Below are 17,470 nucleotides of genomic sequence, written 5' to 3'. Positions count from 1 at the left end.
ATTCCCTCCCAACTTCTTCAGTAAATTTCTCCTAATCTATCTCTTATCTCTAGTCTCTCCTTATCTACTGGCTCCTTCCTTCTTGCCTATAATATGTCTATTTCTCCCAATCCTTGAAAAAGCCTCACTTGATGTGACCATTTATATTGGTTATCATTCTATTTCATATATATTTGTGTATATATATATATATATACACACACATATATATTCTCTTTCATAACTAAACTCTTAGAGAAAGTCAATACCTCTACTTTCTCTCCTTTCACTTTCTTCTAAACCCACCACAATCTGGCTACCAATCTCATCTCAACTGAAACTGCTGTGTCTAAACTTACCAAAGATCTTTAATCACCAAATCTAACGATCTTTTTTTTAAAAAAAATCCTGATCTTTCTTGACTTTCTTTGTTTTTTACAGCATTTGACATGGTCGATCACCCTGTCTTGGACACTCTCTTCTTGCTAGGTTTTCTTGACACTGCTCTTTCCTGGTTCCATCTGTTTAACCTCTCCTTAGCCTTCTTTGCCGGATCTTCATTCATGTCATTCCCAATAGTGGTGGACATCCCTCAAGGCTCAGTTTTGGGCTATCTTCTCTTTTCCAATCTATACTATCTCACTGGGTGATCTCATCAGCTCTCATAGCTTCAATTTTCAACTTCTATGCAGATGATTTCCAGATGCTTCCTTAGTCTCATATTCTTTCCTAAGCTATAATCTGACAACTCCAATGCCCTCTAGACAGCTCAGATTGGTTGTCCTGTAGGCATCTCAAACTCAATATAACTAAAACAAGAACTTCACTCCCAAACCCTCCCTTTCCCCCAACTTCTGCATTATTACTGAGGACACCACCATTCTCCCAGTTATTCAGGCTCCTAATCTTGGTGTCAACCTTGACTCCTCTCATTTATTTCATGTATACAATTTATTACTAAATCTTGTCCTCTTTGCCTTCAAATCATAACCCTAGTTTAGATATTTATCTCCTCTCACTTAGACTATTGCAATGAACTTCTAACTGGTTTCCCTGACTCAAGTCTCCCCTCACTCCAAGCCATTCTCCCTTTGGCTGCCAGAGAGATTTTTCTGAAGTGTAGGTCTGACCATGTCACTCCCCTTGTCAATGAGCTTCAGTGGCTCCAGATTACTTCTGGGACCAAATATAAATTCCTTTAACTGGTATTTAGAGTTCTTTATAATTTACTCCCTTTCTACCTTTCCATTCTTCATTAACCTGTATGCAATCTATAATCCAGCTACTTGTAGTTCCTTGAACATGACACTCCTCCCATTCGCCATGTTTTTGTACTGGTCATGCCTCACGCCTGGAATGGTGTGTCTTCTCACAATTTTCCTGGATTCCTTCAAGACTCAGCTCAGAATTCATCTTCTGCTGTAGGCTTTTCCTGGTCCCTCCAGCTGCCAGGATTACTTTTCCTTTTAGATTACTTTCATTCAACTTTGTATATATATATATATTTTGTATGTGTCTATTTACATGTTATTTCTTCCATTAGAATGTATGCTTCTTGATAGCAGGGACTGGATGTTTTTGTTTTTGTTTTTCTGTCCTTTGTAACCCCATTGCTTAGCATGGCATCTGATACATAGTAAGCTCTTAATAAATTCTTTTTGACTGACTCACTGGATGCAGACACAGGATGGCATGTTTATTGATTTCAGAGCTGGAAGGGATAGGTAACGCACCGGATGATAAAGTCAGGAGACAAAAAGATATTGATGGCATAGAGAATTTGGAGTGATCAAATAAAACAAAATTCAAGAAGGATAAATGTAAAGTCTTATGCTTAGGTTCAAAAAATTGATTTCACAAATACAAGGTGGAGTATTGTGGGGAGGCATGTTTAGAAAGCAGTTTGTCTGAAAAATATCTAGGGAAATGAGTGCAAACTCAATATCAGTGTCACAGAATAGTCAAAAAATTGATGTGGTCTTGGTTTGCATGAAGAGAGCCACAAGTTCCAGGAATAAGGAGGTGATAGTCCCATTGTGCCAGAATCAGACCTGGTCAGACCACATATGGAGCACCAAATCTGGGCACCATATTTAGGGTGTGTGTAAGTAAGCTGGAACACTTCAAGGGGAGAGCAATCATGATGATGAGAGACTCTGAGTTCATGCCATATGAGAATATTGAGAAAGAAGACTCAGATTAGCTTATTAGACCTGTTTTCTTTGGCCTCAGGGGACAGAACTAGGAGTAATGAGTAGAAAGGTATAAAGAGGCAAATTTAGGCTTGGTGTAAGGAACAATTTCTTAGCAATGAGAGCTATTCAGATTGGAATGGACTGCTTTAGAAAGAAGTCTTCAGCCAAAGATTGGTGGACCACTAGTTGGATGGTGTATAAAAGAAATTCTTTTATCAGATTGGGTTGCACTAGATGGTCTCTGAGTTCCATTCCAAATCTGAAATCTGATTCTATAGCCAGGTCAGAGACAATGGGTCTGTGACAGTTCTTGGAAAACATCTGGGTCCATAAGGCTCCTTACCTTTGCCACCAGTGTCCCAGGACATCTTTTTAACAGAGAAGTGAGGGGCTAAGGATCTGCCATGATTACAGAGCTCTGAATACCATCACTTTTGGGGATCAGCACCTCCCCTTCCTACTCTCTTTTCCTTGCCAGTTGGCACAGATGGTTGTAGTCACTAAATTGGACTCTTGAGGCAAATATAACTTGGTTCAGATATGAAATGGTGAGGAATAGAAGATGGTTTTCTCAACCTAGTATGGTCTATATCAGTTTTATACTGCATAGATTAAGTAATGGTCAATGTGGTTCTTCAGAGTCTCATGAATTTGTTGTTTCAAGATCTCCTGGACTAAAAGTTGGGGTTTTAGTTCTATTATATCCTGTTCTATTCTTGGGATGCAACTGGTCCAAACTGTCCTTCAGGACAGTATCAATTTGAGAAGCTAAAACTCCATAGCACAAAAAAGATAGGTAAGGATGACATATGGATTCACATAAGGTGCATGTACTGAAATGGGAGACCTTTATCTGCAGCATTTTCTTGTATTAGTGTGGTTAACCAGGGGTCTGTGTTTTGCTCCCTCATCTAGTTTTTCTGCAGATACCTGGGGTAGAAGGCACATTTAATGACAAAAAAACCTCCCAAAACCAACAAACAAAAAAATCCCCAAACCCACAACCCAAAACCTCAGTTCATCTCTGGTCCTCTCTTGATGCAACTAGTTCATCTTAGTGGTTGACACAGCCAACGTTGCCATCTTCTCATGGGCCTCACTGCCCTCCTCTATGCCCCAGCCCTGTGGACACTTCTCTTGAAAGCTGATTGATGTCAATCTGGGAGAAGGAACTACTCACAAAATCACATCTGAAGCATAGATAGACCAGTGCAAAAGGGCATGATATCTGATCTTTGGCCACTACAACTACACAAACTTAGAGCACCTTTAGACTACCTAGCGACTCAATCCTGTCCACTGGACATGATCTTGCTATCAACTTGCTATCAACTGTCCCTCATTCTAATCAGGTAGATGCCCTTTCATTAAAACCTAAATTTAAACATCTGTTGAATACATCGTCTCAGTGGAGCCTTTTGAAGCCTATAAACTCTCCAGCCACTAAACTTCAGCCAGAGCTATTAGAGCAAATTCATGGGAACTTTTGAGAAACCTACCTTGAGGCCTAATTATCTGTTCTCCAAACATGCATGAAATCCACTCCCAAAAAGAGTTGGTCTCCACTGGGCTTGTTCTTTAAGTCCTCCATAATGAGAAGCAGTGATCTGTGTCTGCCATGAGAGGCCAGAGACCAGCCATATGGCATCATTCAAGATCTTATACAACCAATGATTACCTATGACTTCTGGGACTGCAATTATGACATGACCAGCCAGTGTCAATGAATAAGCATTTATTTAGCATTTAATATGTGTTGGTCACTTTGCTAGGTGCTAGGGATACAAGTATAAAAAATGAGACGATCTCTTCTCTTAGGGGGCTTATGTCCTGCCACCTACGTTCAGGCCAAGTGTGCAATGACCAGACAATAGCTTGTTGCAATATGTGCCAACTCCCTTCTGGGAATTACTAAAACTAGAAATCACAATGTACTGGTCTTCATCCAATGAGATTGGTGCTGATAGACTGCATTTTGGCCTCAGATCTTATAGATTCCCTAGGTTTTTTATTTTTTATTTCACAAAATAGACTTTCTGTTCCTGAACTTTTAGATCATAGCATTTGGGAAATTCTGTGGCATGAACTTAGCCTGACTTTTTAAGTATATATATTCTGTTAATATCATCCTTCCAACTTGAACTCGACTTCCTTAGCCCCAGTCAAGGGAGAGAATTCCCTTCACTCCACCCCTTGTCCCACTTTGAGGATTGTCTAATTTCCCCTGCACATGTGACAGTTTGCTTTTTTTCTGGAAGGATTCCTGGACTTCTATCCAGCTTTTCTGAGGTTTTGGCACTGGGTTTTTGGGTGCTGAGTTAAATCTACAAGAATAAGAGCCATTCTTCAATTGACAATTCAATTGACAATTCAATGGTCAAAGGATATGAACAGGTAGTTTTCAGAGAAAAAAAACCAAAGCTATCAATAGCCACATAAAAATGCTCTAAATTACTAATAATTAGAGAAATGAAAATTAAAAAACAACTCTGAAGCACTACTTCATACCCATTAGATTCACTAAGATGACAAAAAGGGAAAATAACAAATATTGGAACCGGTATAGGAAATTAGGTATAACTAATGCAGTGTTGATGGAGATATGAATTAGTCCAACCATTCTAGAAAGTAATTTGGAACTGTTCTGCCTGGTTTGGTCTTCCTGTATGCCATACTTCTGGAATGTCCTTGTTTGGGCCTGGTTTCTCTTTCTGTTTCTCTCAGCTTTTGGTTTACTCCTTCTGACTTTCTCTGACATCTAGCAGCTTTCAGCTATCTTCATCCAGTCCCTCTTCAACCACTTAATCCCTTGCCTCCTGACATATATTAATTAGACTCCAATACTTGGAGGAAGTTGATCTCAATATCATCTAGGTTCCTTTCTAGCTCTTTAAAAACCAGGGGAAGTTTTATTGACATGCATCATCATATGATGCTAAGAAGTAGGAAAGGACCTTAGAGTGTCCAAGAACTTCATTTTAAAGATGAGGAAATTGAGGTTCAGAGAGGCATCCCAGTCCACTCCTTTTTCTCCAGACCACACAGTTACTTTATCACCAGTGGCTGGATAAGCTGTGTTGTAACTAGTCAGACTACAGACACTTAAAAGGACTAGATCTCTTATTTTCTTAAACACACTCTAGATGGTATCTGACACAGCAAGTGATCATCAAATGTTTATTGCTGACAATGACAGTATGGTGGAATGTTTCAGTTCTTCCCAAGTCATTTACTTCCTTTGACTTCCCTGGCTATTTCCTTCTACCAAAGAGCCTTTTGTTTTCTAGGATAATTCAGCATTAGCTGGTGCATGTGCTTATGAGATGAGGTCAATACACCTTCAATTATACCTGTTTTGGGACTGCTTTGGACCACACACCATCTCTCAGACCCTCCCCTGTAGTGTACTAGAAACACTTCAGGACTTTTTCATAAGGTCCAGAGCCTGAAATTAATAGGGCGGTGCGGTGAAAGTAATAGTGTCTGTGCGGTGGAGGCAGGGGGGTGCTGTTGGTGGGAGTGAGTCTTCCAACAATCAGAAAAGTGTAAATCTATAAATCTGGATGCCAGATTCACCCTGTCCCTAGGGTGCATCTATTGCTCAACCAGGAGATGGACTAAGTCTTTCAAGATGCACACTCAACTAACTTGAATGCAGTGGGTAGGGGGAGAGGTATACCTTCCTTTATACTCTAGAATAAGCAAGGTATTTAAGCTACATTTTACCAATGCATCTGTCCAGGGTAAGAAAACCCTATGAAACTCTGATTATATGATTTAGAAGTAATTTGGATGAGAATGCACAACAGGTTTAGTACAATTTCTTTGATAGTGATTTATACTTACGGAATATACCTATGGAATCAGGCTATTTCTGTCTGTGTGTCTCTCCCATTTCCTATGGGATAGCGGTCTTCTGGGAGAAGGGGGTGAAGTGTGACAAGACTGCCTTACCTTCTGTTTTGATCCTCAAGGCTGTTCTGACCAGGGCAAACAATGTAGCATTGAACATAACAGTCCCATCACTGTTCAGAGGCATGTTCATGGACACCAGACGCTGTAGAGAAAGGGAAAGACTAAAGCCTTTGTTCCTCTTATCTTCCTCCTGCCCCTCAAGAGCTCTTTATGGGGTTCTTTCCCTATGCCAGATTCATCATACTTGATATTGCCTATCTATTGAACTGTTTGAAATAAACAGTTCTCAAAAGACTCATTGAGCTATTATAAAAGAATAATTATAGGGCCCCACAGTTCTGGAGCACATGGAGCTTGGTGAGTTTGGTAAGCTCCTTGAAAGCAGAGGGTGTTTCCTTTTTCACCTTTGTATCTCCAGGACACAGCATAGCATCTGACACATAGTAGGTACTTAATAAATGTTTGTAGGATCAAATGGAATTAAATTGGTGCACAAATGTAGTCTTTTGCATCTACTCGGTTTGGCATTATCCAAGAGTGCATAATCTCCATAGTATATTATGTCTCCTCTATCCTCTCTTAGTCCTCTTCCCATTGGCCATTACTCAGCTAATGAGAAACCCTGGCTAATGAGCACCTTAACTAAAGGGTAAAAATAGGGAAGGGAAACTCCAATGAGTCTTTCTAGATTCTCTATGGCCTGTCCCATTGGTCATGGTGCTGCCACTGTTTATAGCCGCCATCTAAGCAGGGGATGTAGGGAATGGAAACTCAGTACTGTTCTTAAGTCTATGTAGGTTTAAAGAACAGAAGTGATATTAACAGGATAGAATGAAACAGCTTAAGCTTTCATGGAGACATGAAGATGGACTAAATGACTTTTGCCTGCTTCTTTTAGCTTGAGGATTATGTGGCTGTGGTTGGATAGTTAACATTCTCAGTTAGGAAGCAGAAGAAAGAACCAAATTAGGAGATACTGTTATTAACAGACCATATATCCCCAGAAGCCATCAAAAAGAGCTAAGGCATTCTATTTGGGGACACATGTCTGGACTCTCAAATGAAGTCTTTGGGCCTCTTATCAAAGTACCTTGCTCTCTTGTCTCAAACCGGCCATCTGGGTAAAATTAGAGGAATGTGAGATGTTATCCTCATTCATTCTATCTTTCTGTTTTCCCATTATAGATCTTAAGAGTTGGAAAGGACACCAGTGGATAATTTGGGTCAATCCCTGTTTTGGAATATACCTTTTACAAATTACATAATTAAGACCCAGCAAGACTCAATGATTCGCCAAAAGGCTACATAGCTAGTAAACATCTTTTCTCCCACCTTTTCTCTCTTCTCATATTCCCCAACTGTGTCTTCCTTTATACACCTACAGATATGGGCATTCTTCCTCCCTATCCTTACCCCAGTCATGCTTACTTTGCATGCTACTCGATGAGGGCACAGCTTTCCAAACCCTAGGGGGGGTTGGATCCTCCGGAGTAAAGTCACGACATCCAGGTGTTTGATACGACCCCTGGAAGATGAAGAGAAGGGAGCAGTTAGAAGGGCATAGTCTTCACTTCTATTCACTCTTTCCTCCACCCCCAACCTTTCAGAAGCTTCATCCCATGGTGGCCTAGGCCTCTAGGGGAAGGGGTTATATAGTTGCATCTCAGCTGGCCAACCTTTTTTCAAAATTAAAGAACAGCATGTGATACTCTACTGTCAATGGTTGCATGCTAAAGATTCAAATACAAATTGACCATAATTCCGATGTTTTAAAATGAAGGAATTTTAAATAGCATAACTTAAATTCTTATTGAGTCAATCAACTGATCTGTAAGTACTTACTGAATGCCTGCTATGTGTGATTTATTGTCTATGACTGAAGTGTTTTTGGACTGGTGTATTATGTAATGTAAAGCACACTGGAGGTAGAGTCAAAAGTCCTGGGGTCAAGTTTTGCTTCTGATAACAGCTTTGTGATCATAGGCATGTCATTTAACTTCTCTGTCTGCCTCGGTTGATCCCCATCAACAAAATTGGAATGATTATACTCAAATGACTTGGGCACTACAGGGCTGTGAGGAAAGTACTTTCTAAATTATTTAAAATTACTTTATTATTTCAAGGATCTGCAATTTTCCCTGTTGCAAATCACAATCCTTGCCTTAGCTGATGGTCCTTGAAAGTTACTATGACTGAAAAATTCATTCCCCTATGGCCAATAAACCAAGAGGTTTATCTAAACCTCTCCGCATTTTGCTAAACTGGTGTGGAAAGAATGCCTTATTGTATAATTCATAAAAATTATTATGTTGTTACAGAGAACTGAGTCAAATTTATAAGAATACAAGTCATTCCCCAGTTGAGAAATGGTCAAAGGATATGAACAGGATGTTTTCAGAGGAAAAAATTAAAGCTATCTATAGTCATATGAAAAAAATGCTCTAAATCACTATTGATTAGAGAAATGCAAATCAAAACAACTTTTAGGTACCATATCTTACCTGTCAGATTGGCTAACACGACAAAACAGGAAAATCATAAAAGCTGAAGAGGATATGGGAAAATTGGAACACTAATGCATTGTTGGTGGAGTTGTGAACTGATCCAACCATTTTGCAGAGCAATTTGAAACTTTGCCCAAAGGGCTATAAAAATGTGCATAACCTTTGACCCAGCAATACCACTTCTAGGGCTGTATCCCAAAGAAATCATACAAGTGGGAAAAAGACCTGTATGTTCAAAAATATTTATAGCAGCTCTTTTTGTGGTGGCAAAGGATTGGAAGTCAAGGGGATGCCCATCAATTGTGGAGTGGCTAAACAAACTGTGGCATATTAATGTAATGGAATACTATTGTGCTATAAGATAAGAGGAGCAGATGGACTTCATAATAACCTGGAAAGACTTATAAGATCTGATGCTGAGTGAGGGGAGCAGAACCAGGAGAACGTTATACACAATTACAGACACATGGTATCTCTGATGACTGACTTTGATAGACTTGGCTCTTCTCAGCAATACAAGGTTCTGAGACAGCTCCAAAAGACTCATTATGGAAAAAAAGTGATTCACATCCAGAGAAAGAACTAGGGAGTCTGAATGCAGATTGAAGCAAACTATTTGCTCTCTTTTTTATTTGTTTTTGTTTCTGTTTTGTTTCTTCTTTCTCATGGTTCATGCCATTGGTCATATGAAAATATATTTAGCATGAATGTATATGTAGAACCTATATCGGATTGCATGCCATCTTGGTTGTGGAGGGGTGAGGAGAAGGAGGGGGAGAAAATTTGGAACTCAAAAACTTGAGGACCTGAATGTTGCAAACTAAACTAAAAATAAATAAGTAAATAAGAAATAAACTGAAATTAATCTGTTCAAAGTTGAAAAAAAATTGTTACACTGTTTAAATCCAACTTTATGTGATTAGAAGTTCCCTGTACCCAGAATGTCACCTGACATCAGCAACTCTCTAGGAATTTTGGAGATATAACCACAAGGAATTCTGGGTCCTAGATCCACACAAAGCATTCTTGTTTGGGATCTCCACATCCAGAACTTGTTTTCGGTCCAAGCTTGTGTTTTGGGTTCCTTTCATGTTATTTGTTTGTGACTCATGTATGATAACTTAGTCAGATGATTCACATGTGACTTTGTCAAATCCGATATAATGTAAACCTTTCAGAACCTGGAAGAGACAGCCACCCCTTCTTTTCCAAGGGCAGCCACCCCTTCCTTTTTCTCTACCAGATGACCTAATAAATTTCTTTCTAAAACTATTTCAGTTTTTAGGGTTTGTTTTCATGAACAATACTGGTGCTCAGGTATAGGCTGTTCCTAGCTCTGTATTCAAAGCCTTTCCATTTTGGAAGTGATGCTCCACTGGCATTGCTTTCAAGAGCCCCAGGTCACCTTAATTTATTGGTGAGGTATTGGGGGAAGACTTTTATGTAGGTTATAAGTCATAAAATGATATGTAACTGTGAACTTTTATTAATTATTGCAGTTTTGAGATTTTCTCCCACTCCCTCTCACCTTCCTTTCTCTCTTTCAATTGAACACTGAAACCTGAGTTGAAAGCCTTTAATCCCAGGGTAATTTTTCTCATCCATAGTCAATATTTGTGTCACAATCTCCACACCTTCAGCATGGTCCTGTCGACTATTGTAAATATCAGTACAGGTATGTCACATAGTTTGTGATGTATCTTTCTGTGTACTTACTTGGCCTCAGGGTCATATTCTGCCCAGATCCTTTTGAATTCATCCAAGTGATGGGGACCTAAGATGGACCAGTCTCTTGTCAGGTAGTCGAAGTTGTCCATGATGACAGCTACAAAGAGGTTGATGATCTGCAGAAGGTACAAGGAGGGGTTTTCAGTGACCCCACTCATGCACTCCTGCTATGGTTATGCCAAGGCCATAGTTCTTGGTTACAAGGTAAGGGATGGGAGAGCATGACATGTAGCCCTGCTGTCTGGACCCCTGAAGGGATAAAGGTGCTTCTTTTCCCTTTAGCAGAGTTTATCAATTGATCTTTTTTGGTGGTAGGAGTAAAGATTTCAAAAAAACTATCTGGTACCAGGAAACAACTGCTCAAAACCCTACCCTCTGCAATTTGAATGTTGGTGGAAATATTAGCCTTCCAAGGAAGCCGTGTAGCAGGTTATAAAGCCAAACGACTAGCCAGTGTCCAGGGGCTATAGGAAATTGTCTCCAATAAGTAAATAAAGTACAAAAAAGTAGTTTTCAAAGGTCAGCAGGTAAATGCTCCACTGTTTTTGTGGGTCCCAGAATCTTAGAAGAGACCATAGATAGCATCTGGTTCAATCCCTATCTGAATCTTCTAGTCCAAAATTCTGTACAAGGAGTCTTTCTTCCTCTGCCCAAATATTGTTGGAGAACTTACTACCTAATGAGTCAGCTTATTTCCAGTAAACTTCGAGTCACAGGACTCGAATTCAAATCCCAGCTCTGACATTTGCTTCTTGTATCATCTGGAGCAGGACATTTAATCTCTCTAGGCTTCAGCTTCCTCACCTGTAAAATGTTGGGGTTGGACTAGATGTATTCTAAGGACCTTTTCAGTTTAGACCTAGTTTTCTAATTGTCATAAATTTCTCCTTTATACTTGTCAAAACCTTGCTCGTATGGGTTATGTTACCAATAGTCAAGAAGGAAAACGTACACCATTTGGGTTGCATGAGCTTCTGACCATGGACATATTTCTGCATTACTGTCTTTGGACACGCTTGCTCTAGCTTCATCTTCCTAAGCCAGGTCTTTCTGTGGTTGGGATCTACCTGACCAGGGCTCCTCTGTGGCCTACCCACCCTGAAGGGTTTGGGAAACTCTAGAGCAGAATGTTCATTTCCCTCGCCTTGGCCAGATTGGGGCAGGGGTGGGGTGAGGGTCCAGAGAAGGTTTGCTTTCAGCATTATCTCACCAGGAAGGCACAGAGCATGTAGAAACTGATAAAGTAGAAGACAGCAAAGCTGCTACCACAGAGCGTTTCTGATTCAGTACTGTTACTAGATTCCGACTCAGGGGCACACTTCTTTCCCGGCAGACAGGCTAGCATGATATCTTGCCATGCCTCCCCTGTGGCACACCTGGGGGTGAGGGGTGAGGGAGAAGAGAGATAAGGCAGGATCAAAACTCAGGCTTTGCAAAGAGGGACTAGAAGACAGTGATACCATCGTCAGTAACATTATCAGTTGTGATATGGGGGCTGGCCCGGTTCTGGAGGAAGAGATACATATTTTTGTTATGAGAAAGAATAATGACTGTAATTAAGAAATTCAGCCAGAATTATGTAAACAAATTGAACAATGAACAACTACCACTAAAAGTCCCAGAGAAAAAGAAAAAAAATCACTATCATGTTATGTCATCATTATATTCACAAATCACAACAATTATAGTATCACCAACAGGGTCAACTTTGACATTTGTGAAATACGAGCTTTCTATGTACTGTGATTTGAGGTACATGCAAAACACTCTCAACCACTGGCCTAACACGCTGCCTTAAATTACATCACTAGATGCAATTTCTGGTTCCTTTAGTCCTAGGCATGGTCTCTCCAATGCCAACACTCCTGTGGGTAGATTACATTAAAATTCATCTTAGTATAAATAAGTTTATTGAATTTTGTGTCTTGGGGACTTGATAAGTTGTTACCTCCTAAGTAAATGTCGAGTCACTGAGTACCAGAGAGCTCTGATGTAGGGAATATATGGTGAGAAAAATGGAAGACTCACAGGGGAGTAAAGTGGAGATGCATGAGTGGAATGAGGGGGCAAAAAGAAACCGTTAGCTGTTTAAAAAGAATAAAGCAGAAGCAAATAGTTATGTTGAAGATCTAAAAGTATCACCATGACTGGTTCTGTAAACGGAAGCACATTGGTAGTTTCACTTGAGAGCTAGTGTTGAGTAGATAAAGCTGATAATAAGGCTCCAGCTTCTTTCCAGTTCTTGACTGTATAAAGGCTAGAATTATTGGAAGAGGGTTTTAGTCCTATTTATTGCCCTTTAGCGATACCTAGAGTTTAAGAGAAGTGAAGCAGTTCAGAAATATTTGCCCAAGGGATGGTTGCATTGCCCAACAAGGAAGAGATGCTGAGATCTAGAATCCTGATGAGTGCAGAGTTTGCAAGGTTTGTTTGCCTTGTCCAGAGGGTCTACCTGAGCTTTTTTTGGCGAGCTTTGGTTGCTCCAACTTGATGCAGCATCCTGGTGAGTGAATAGCTCTGCCTGAAGTTTGACTGCCCACAGAGAACCAGCCTGAGGAGCCTGGGAGTTCTCTGGCTTAAAGGGAACTGCTAGATGAATTAGGAAGGTAACACTTTTCTGTTATCTTTCTAAGAATCAATGTAACTTAAAAGAACTTGGAAATGTTTTGTTGGTTGGAGAATAAAAGAAGTGAGGATCTTCCCAGCCAAAGTGGTGAGGACCAACAAACAAGCAGCTTTCTGTGGTATAGATGTTCCTGAATGGACCAATGACGTCCAAGTCTGGGGTCCTGGGTTGTGAGTTACCCTGAGGAGATGAACTTTCTTCGCTCATGGTCTCCTTACCAGTGCATGAGAGCAAGTGTGTGTGTGTGTGTGTGTGTGTGTGTGTGTGTGTGTGTGTGTGTATTTTTCCCAGTAGATACTGTGCCTTGGTAGGAAAGTGTGACTCAGATTTATGTGTGAATTGTAACATCACAATGATTCCTACATTTGCTTTAATAGATGAGTAACTCTGATATTATTTCTTTTGCCTTATTGCTAAGCAAATAGTTATGTTTATGATCTAAAAGTATCATCAGGACTGGTTCTGTAAATGGAAGCCCATTGGTGGTTTAGCTTGAGAGCTCGTGTTGAGTAGGGGAAGTACATTCCCTCACAATAGGGTTATCCTAGGACCTTGATTCAGTCTGAGTAAACAATGTGACTGTGGTCCTTTTCTAGGAACCCAGATCTGCCATTGAGCAACCTGTCATTGAGTGAATGAACAAGCCTAGAGGATGAAGAGGTGCCCTGTATGAGAGTTATGGAGCACTACAGGATAGGTGGCCTTACATTAGGGTTGATGTTTTGAATGGAATGAATGTCAATAAGACAAGGGTGTGAAGTTAGGTTAGAGCAGGAATAATGGATAAGGAGAACAGGAATATGGCAAAGGACTGAAAGTTGAAGTGAGGATGGAAGACTGAAGGAGAGATGGATGGACAGGAGGTTATGATTAGAAAGGGGGAGTTTCAGAGTTCAAGATCACAGCTCACTGGTAAGGTTTTAGATGTGACAATCCTTGACCTGCTGACATAGCCCCATGATACAAGGTACCTCCCATCAGAACAAGTTTCTAAGTTGGAATGTGGATATAGGCAGCCCATTTGTGGCCACGCTCACAGGGGGAGTGACTTGAGAGACGGTGGGACCCAGGTGCTTGCCCTGCTGGCTGGAATGCCTCACCCTTAAAAAACAAACAAACAGACCAACCAAGGTCTGCAAATTTTCAAGGTTCTTCCTCTGACCTTGGGTTGAAAGGGGCTTGGAGGAGGAAGCTAGAATGGAGAAGCAGGGACCAGAAAAGCAAGAAGCAAGAATCTATTGCAAGAAAGCAGAGAGCCACGGAGGAATAACAAGAGTTAAGCTATAGGGAGTGATTGCAGTGATTCCTGATCCAGAGAGGAGAGGATGATCCAAGCATAACATATATCCTGGGTGAAATATGATTGATTCTGGGCCAGGAAGAGAGCTCTTACCTCACTTCTTCCCATTTTCCAGGCAGAGGCATAAATGTATTATGAATTATCCACTCTAAACTTCCTGCTTCACTCTGAGTTTAGGAAGCATTAGCCTTTGTTCTTAATATGCTTGTTTACTTCTAAGCCTTTAAATGTGATGGAAATGTTGTTCAATATAAACCAAAACTGTCTATTGTATTTTTACTTAAGAGTTACTATACATGAAGGAGGAGGATTCCCCGATTTAGAGATGAGAATTTGGTTCAGTTTTCGGGAGAGAGGGGCTGAACCTGGAGTTTGGAGTTACATATTTAATAGAGATGAGTTTAATGGATTTTTTAATTAAGTGCCCCAAAAAGGGATTTGCTAGGGAAGCTCCAGCCACAGGAATGGAAGAAGGAATGAATTCCCATACATGGGTATGACGATCATTCTCCTGGTGGGCTGTGATTCATATCTGAACCTGCCTTAGTCTCCAATGCCACCTGGTGGTTTTAAAATATTTACAGCTGCATTCCTGAGTTACCCACCTGAAGAGCAGCAGCACAGCTTGAGGGAAGGTTTGAAAGTTGTTGTTTCGATTGATTTCTGTGGTGTCATTCAGGGCAATTTTGCCAAACACCTAAGAGAGGGAAGAAGGAGTCTGTGACAGGGTTGGTTAGGCCCCTGGTTCCCATCTACAATCCATAAATGCTACTTGATTGTCAAATCCTACAGTGAGAGATGGTTTTCACATGACAGGCTAGACAAATTCCCATGACACCTAGGCTACCAAGCAACATTTCTAGGGACAGCAAGCCACAACTGTCCTCTCTAACCTTTATCCCCAATTTCTCCCACCTAATTATTTCCCCCCCACCCTGCCATCTAAGTGCCCAGTTGATCTCTGAAGGATCCTGACTTGGCTTCTGGGCATAGGATTTTCTGCTCTTAGGCAGCATCAGAATCAGAACTATAATCAGCAATTCTATGCTTGTGACAAACACCACCAAAAAAACTGTTATTTTCCCCTTTTAATTTTTCTTGCTAAGCAAGTGCTAAGCTCAGCTATTTCAACTGGCTGTAGGACTATAAGTACTACTGCCCCCACAGAATGTCAGCCCCTTGAGGGCAGGGGCTGTGATTTCTTTGTATCCCCAGCACTTAGCACAAAGGCTTGCACATGGTGTGCACTTAATGTTCGTTGACTCCAACTGTTGTCAGTGTTTTTAAAATTCAGCATCCTGGGACAAAGCCCTGGTTGGCCTGCCCATAGGACTGGACAGAATGGCTGGCCGCAGGTCTGCAAGAAGGGACTAATTTCTTCTTGGCTTTAACTTTTAGGGTCTTTGAGATGAGACCAGAGGAATCTGTTGGATCTACTTACAGCATACTACAAGTCAGTGCTCTTGTCTGGGCCTGGCTTGGTTCTTCAATTTCCCTCTTAGAAAGAGGCCCCCAAGCTCCAGTTCCAACTAACAATGCCTTTTTGTGCAAAACAAAAACCACTCAACTTTGTCCAAATTGAACCTTTGGTGGATGGAGGAAAAGGACACCCCAGTGACTTGAAGACAGCAGTATTGGTCCCTTAGGTTGCTGCTGTAACGTTTTTTGGCGTGTTTGGCTAGGACAGAGATCCCTTTCTTCATGCTGGGAGAGGATAGTCCAGCTTCTTAGTCTATCTTAGTCTGATAAGGTTGTAGAGGTCACATTGTGTATGCAGAGTTAGGTTTACGACCTGAAAGACATTTTCATCTCTTCTCTTTTTTTAAATCCTCTACCTCCAATGCATTGCCTGTTTTAATGACCATCCACAATGCCGTTCACATCTGCTTGCTCTCCATTCACACAATTACAATTTTTGTTCAGTCCTTCTTTCTCTTCCTCTCTCTCTTGGGCAATTGTAATAACCTTTCTGTTTCTGGTCTGCTCCCTTCTATCTCTTCTCTTACACAGCTGCCAAACTAATCTTCCTAAAGCACGGGTTTGACCAAGTCAGTTTCTTGCTCAAAACGTTTTGGCGGGTCCCTATTTCCTCCAGCATAAAATACGAAGCCTGCCATTTAAAGACTTCAACAATTTGGCTTCAACCTCCTTTCCTAACTTATTTCAAATCATGGTCCTTCACATGCCTTGTGTTCCAGCCAAGCTGAATTACTAGTCACTCTCCAAATTTCTATCACTTTTGTGTACTTACATAGTCACCCCCCATCCTACCTGCACCCTTCATTCTTGGAATGCATTGCCACATCTTCTTCATTTCTTGAATCCTTAGCTTCCCAAGGGTCAGCTCAGGTTCTACCACATACATAGAAATTTTCCTTATCTCTTCCTAACTCCAAACCATTTATTAGTATGCTTTCCCTTTTCAAATGACTTTGTGTTTATTTATCTTTTAATGAGTTGTATCTTTCACCTTTGAAGTAGAATGACAGCCCCTTCAGGATGTTCCTATTGGCTCTCACAGCGCCATCCACAGATCAGGCACTTAGTGAATGCTGAATTGAATTTCTGGCACTGATTAGCAAAAGGAGATGTGCCCTTTTAACACATCCTTGGGGTGCAGCCTCCAAAAAGGGTCTAACATAGAATTTGGCAATATTCCTCACTGACAATAGCAGAAAAAAGTTTTAGAATCACAAGAAAAGCGGCTGAGAGATCTCATCCTATCTAAGGTTTGCCTAACAGTGTTCTGCACGTAGGACATACTTACTAAGTGTTTGTGGAATTTATTTGTGTCTATTTGGTCACCCACCCATGCTGAAGTAGTGATTAGATCTGGCATGCAGAATTCTGTTTTGGACTTCAAGGGGGAAAAAACCCTCGGCTTTACATTGTGGAGGGAGAGGGGAGAAAAGAGGAGGAGGAAGAGGAAGAAGACAGGCAGAGGGAATAAAAAGAAGAGAGAAAGAAGGAAAGGGAGGGAGAGAGAGGTCTGTGTGCGGGGATGGAGCCAGAGGCGTGTGAATTCTTGATGTATCTCCTACCTGCATTCCAATGACAGCATAGATGAAGAACAACATCACTATCAGAAGAGCCACATAGGGTAGAGCCTGGAAGAAAATGAATAAGACTTCTGTGCTGCAGCCTTTCATGAAAAAGTTGGCCCACTGCATCCTGCCCCACTCCCAGGAAGATGCTGCATAGGCAGCTAATGCTGGAGACAAGA

General features: G+C 40.9%; 1 protein-coding gene across 4 annotated transcripts in view; it reads right to left on the bottom strand.

Annotated features, from left to right (window-relative positions):
- CACNA1C (calcium voltage-gated channel subunit alpha1 C) overlaps positions 1 to 17,470 on the bottom strand; it is a 1,048,429-nt gene that overhangs the window by 39,677 nt on the left and 991,282 nt on the right. For all 4 annotated transcript variants that reach the window (XM_036758696.1, XM_036758693.1, XM_036758694.1 and 1 more), the window contains 6 exons: positions 17,289 to 17,354; positions 14,853 to 14,944; positions 11,532 to 11,697; positions 10,310 to 10,437; positions 7,518 to 7,614; positions 6,129 to 6,231 (listed from right to left, as the gene is read on the bottom strand). In XM_036758696.1, the coding sequence (XP_036614591.1) occupies positions 6,129 to 6,231; positions 7,518 to 7,614; positions 10,310 to 10,437; positions 11,532 to 11,697; positions 14,853 to 14,944; positions 17,289 to 17,354 (652 nt within the window). The remainder of the gene's footprint in view (positions 1 to 6,128; positions 6,232 to 7,517; positions 7,615 to 10,309; positions 10,438 to 11,531; positions 11,698 to 14,852; positions 14,945 to 17,288; positions 17,355 to 17,470) is intronic.

This window comes from Trichosurus vulpecula, chromosome 5 (genome assembly GCF_011100635.1).
Source record: "Trichosurus vulpecula isolate mTriVul1 chromosome 5, mTriVul1.pri, whole genome shotgun sequence".
Classification (NCBI taxonomy): domain Eukaryota; kingdom Metazoa; phylum Chordata; class Mammalia; order Diprotodontia; family Phalangeridae; genus Trichosurus; species Trichosurus vulpecula.
The sequence above is the reverse complement of the archived record's forward strand: the minus strand, read 5'-3'. Positions and strand labels throughout refer to the sequence as shown.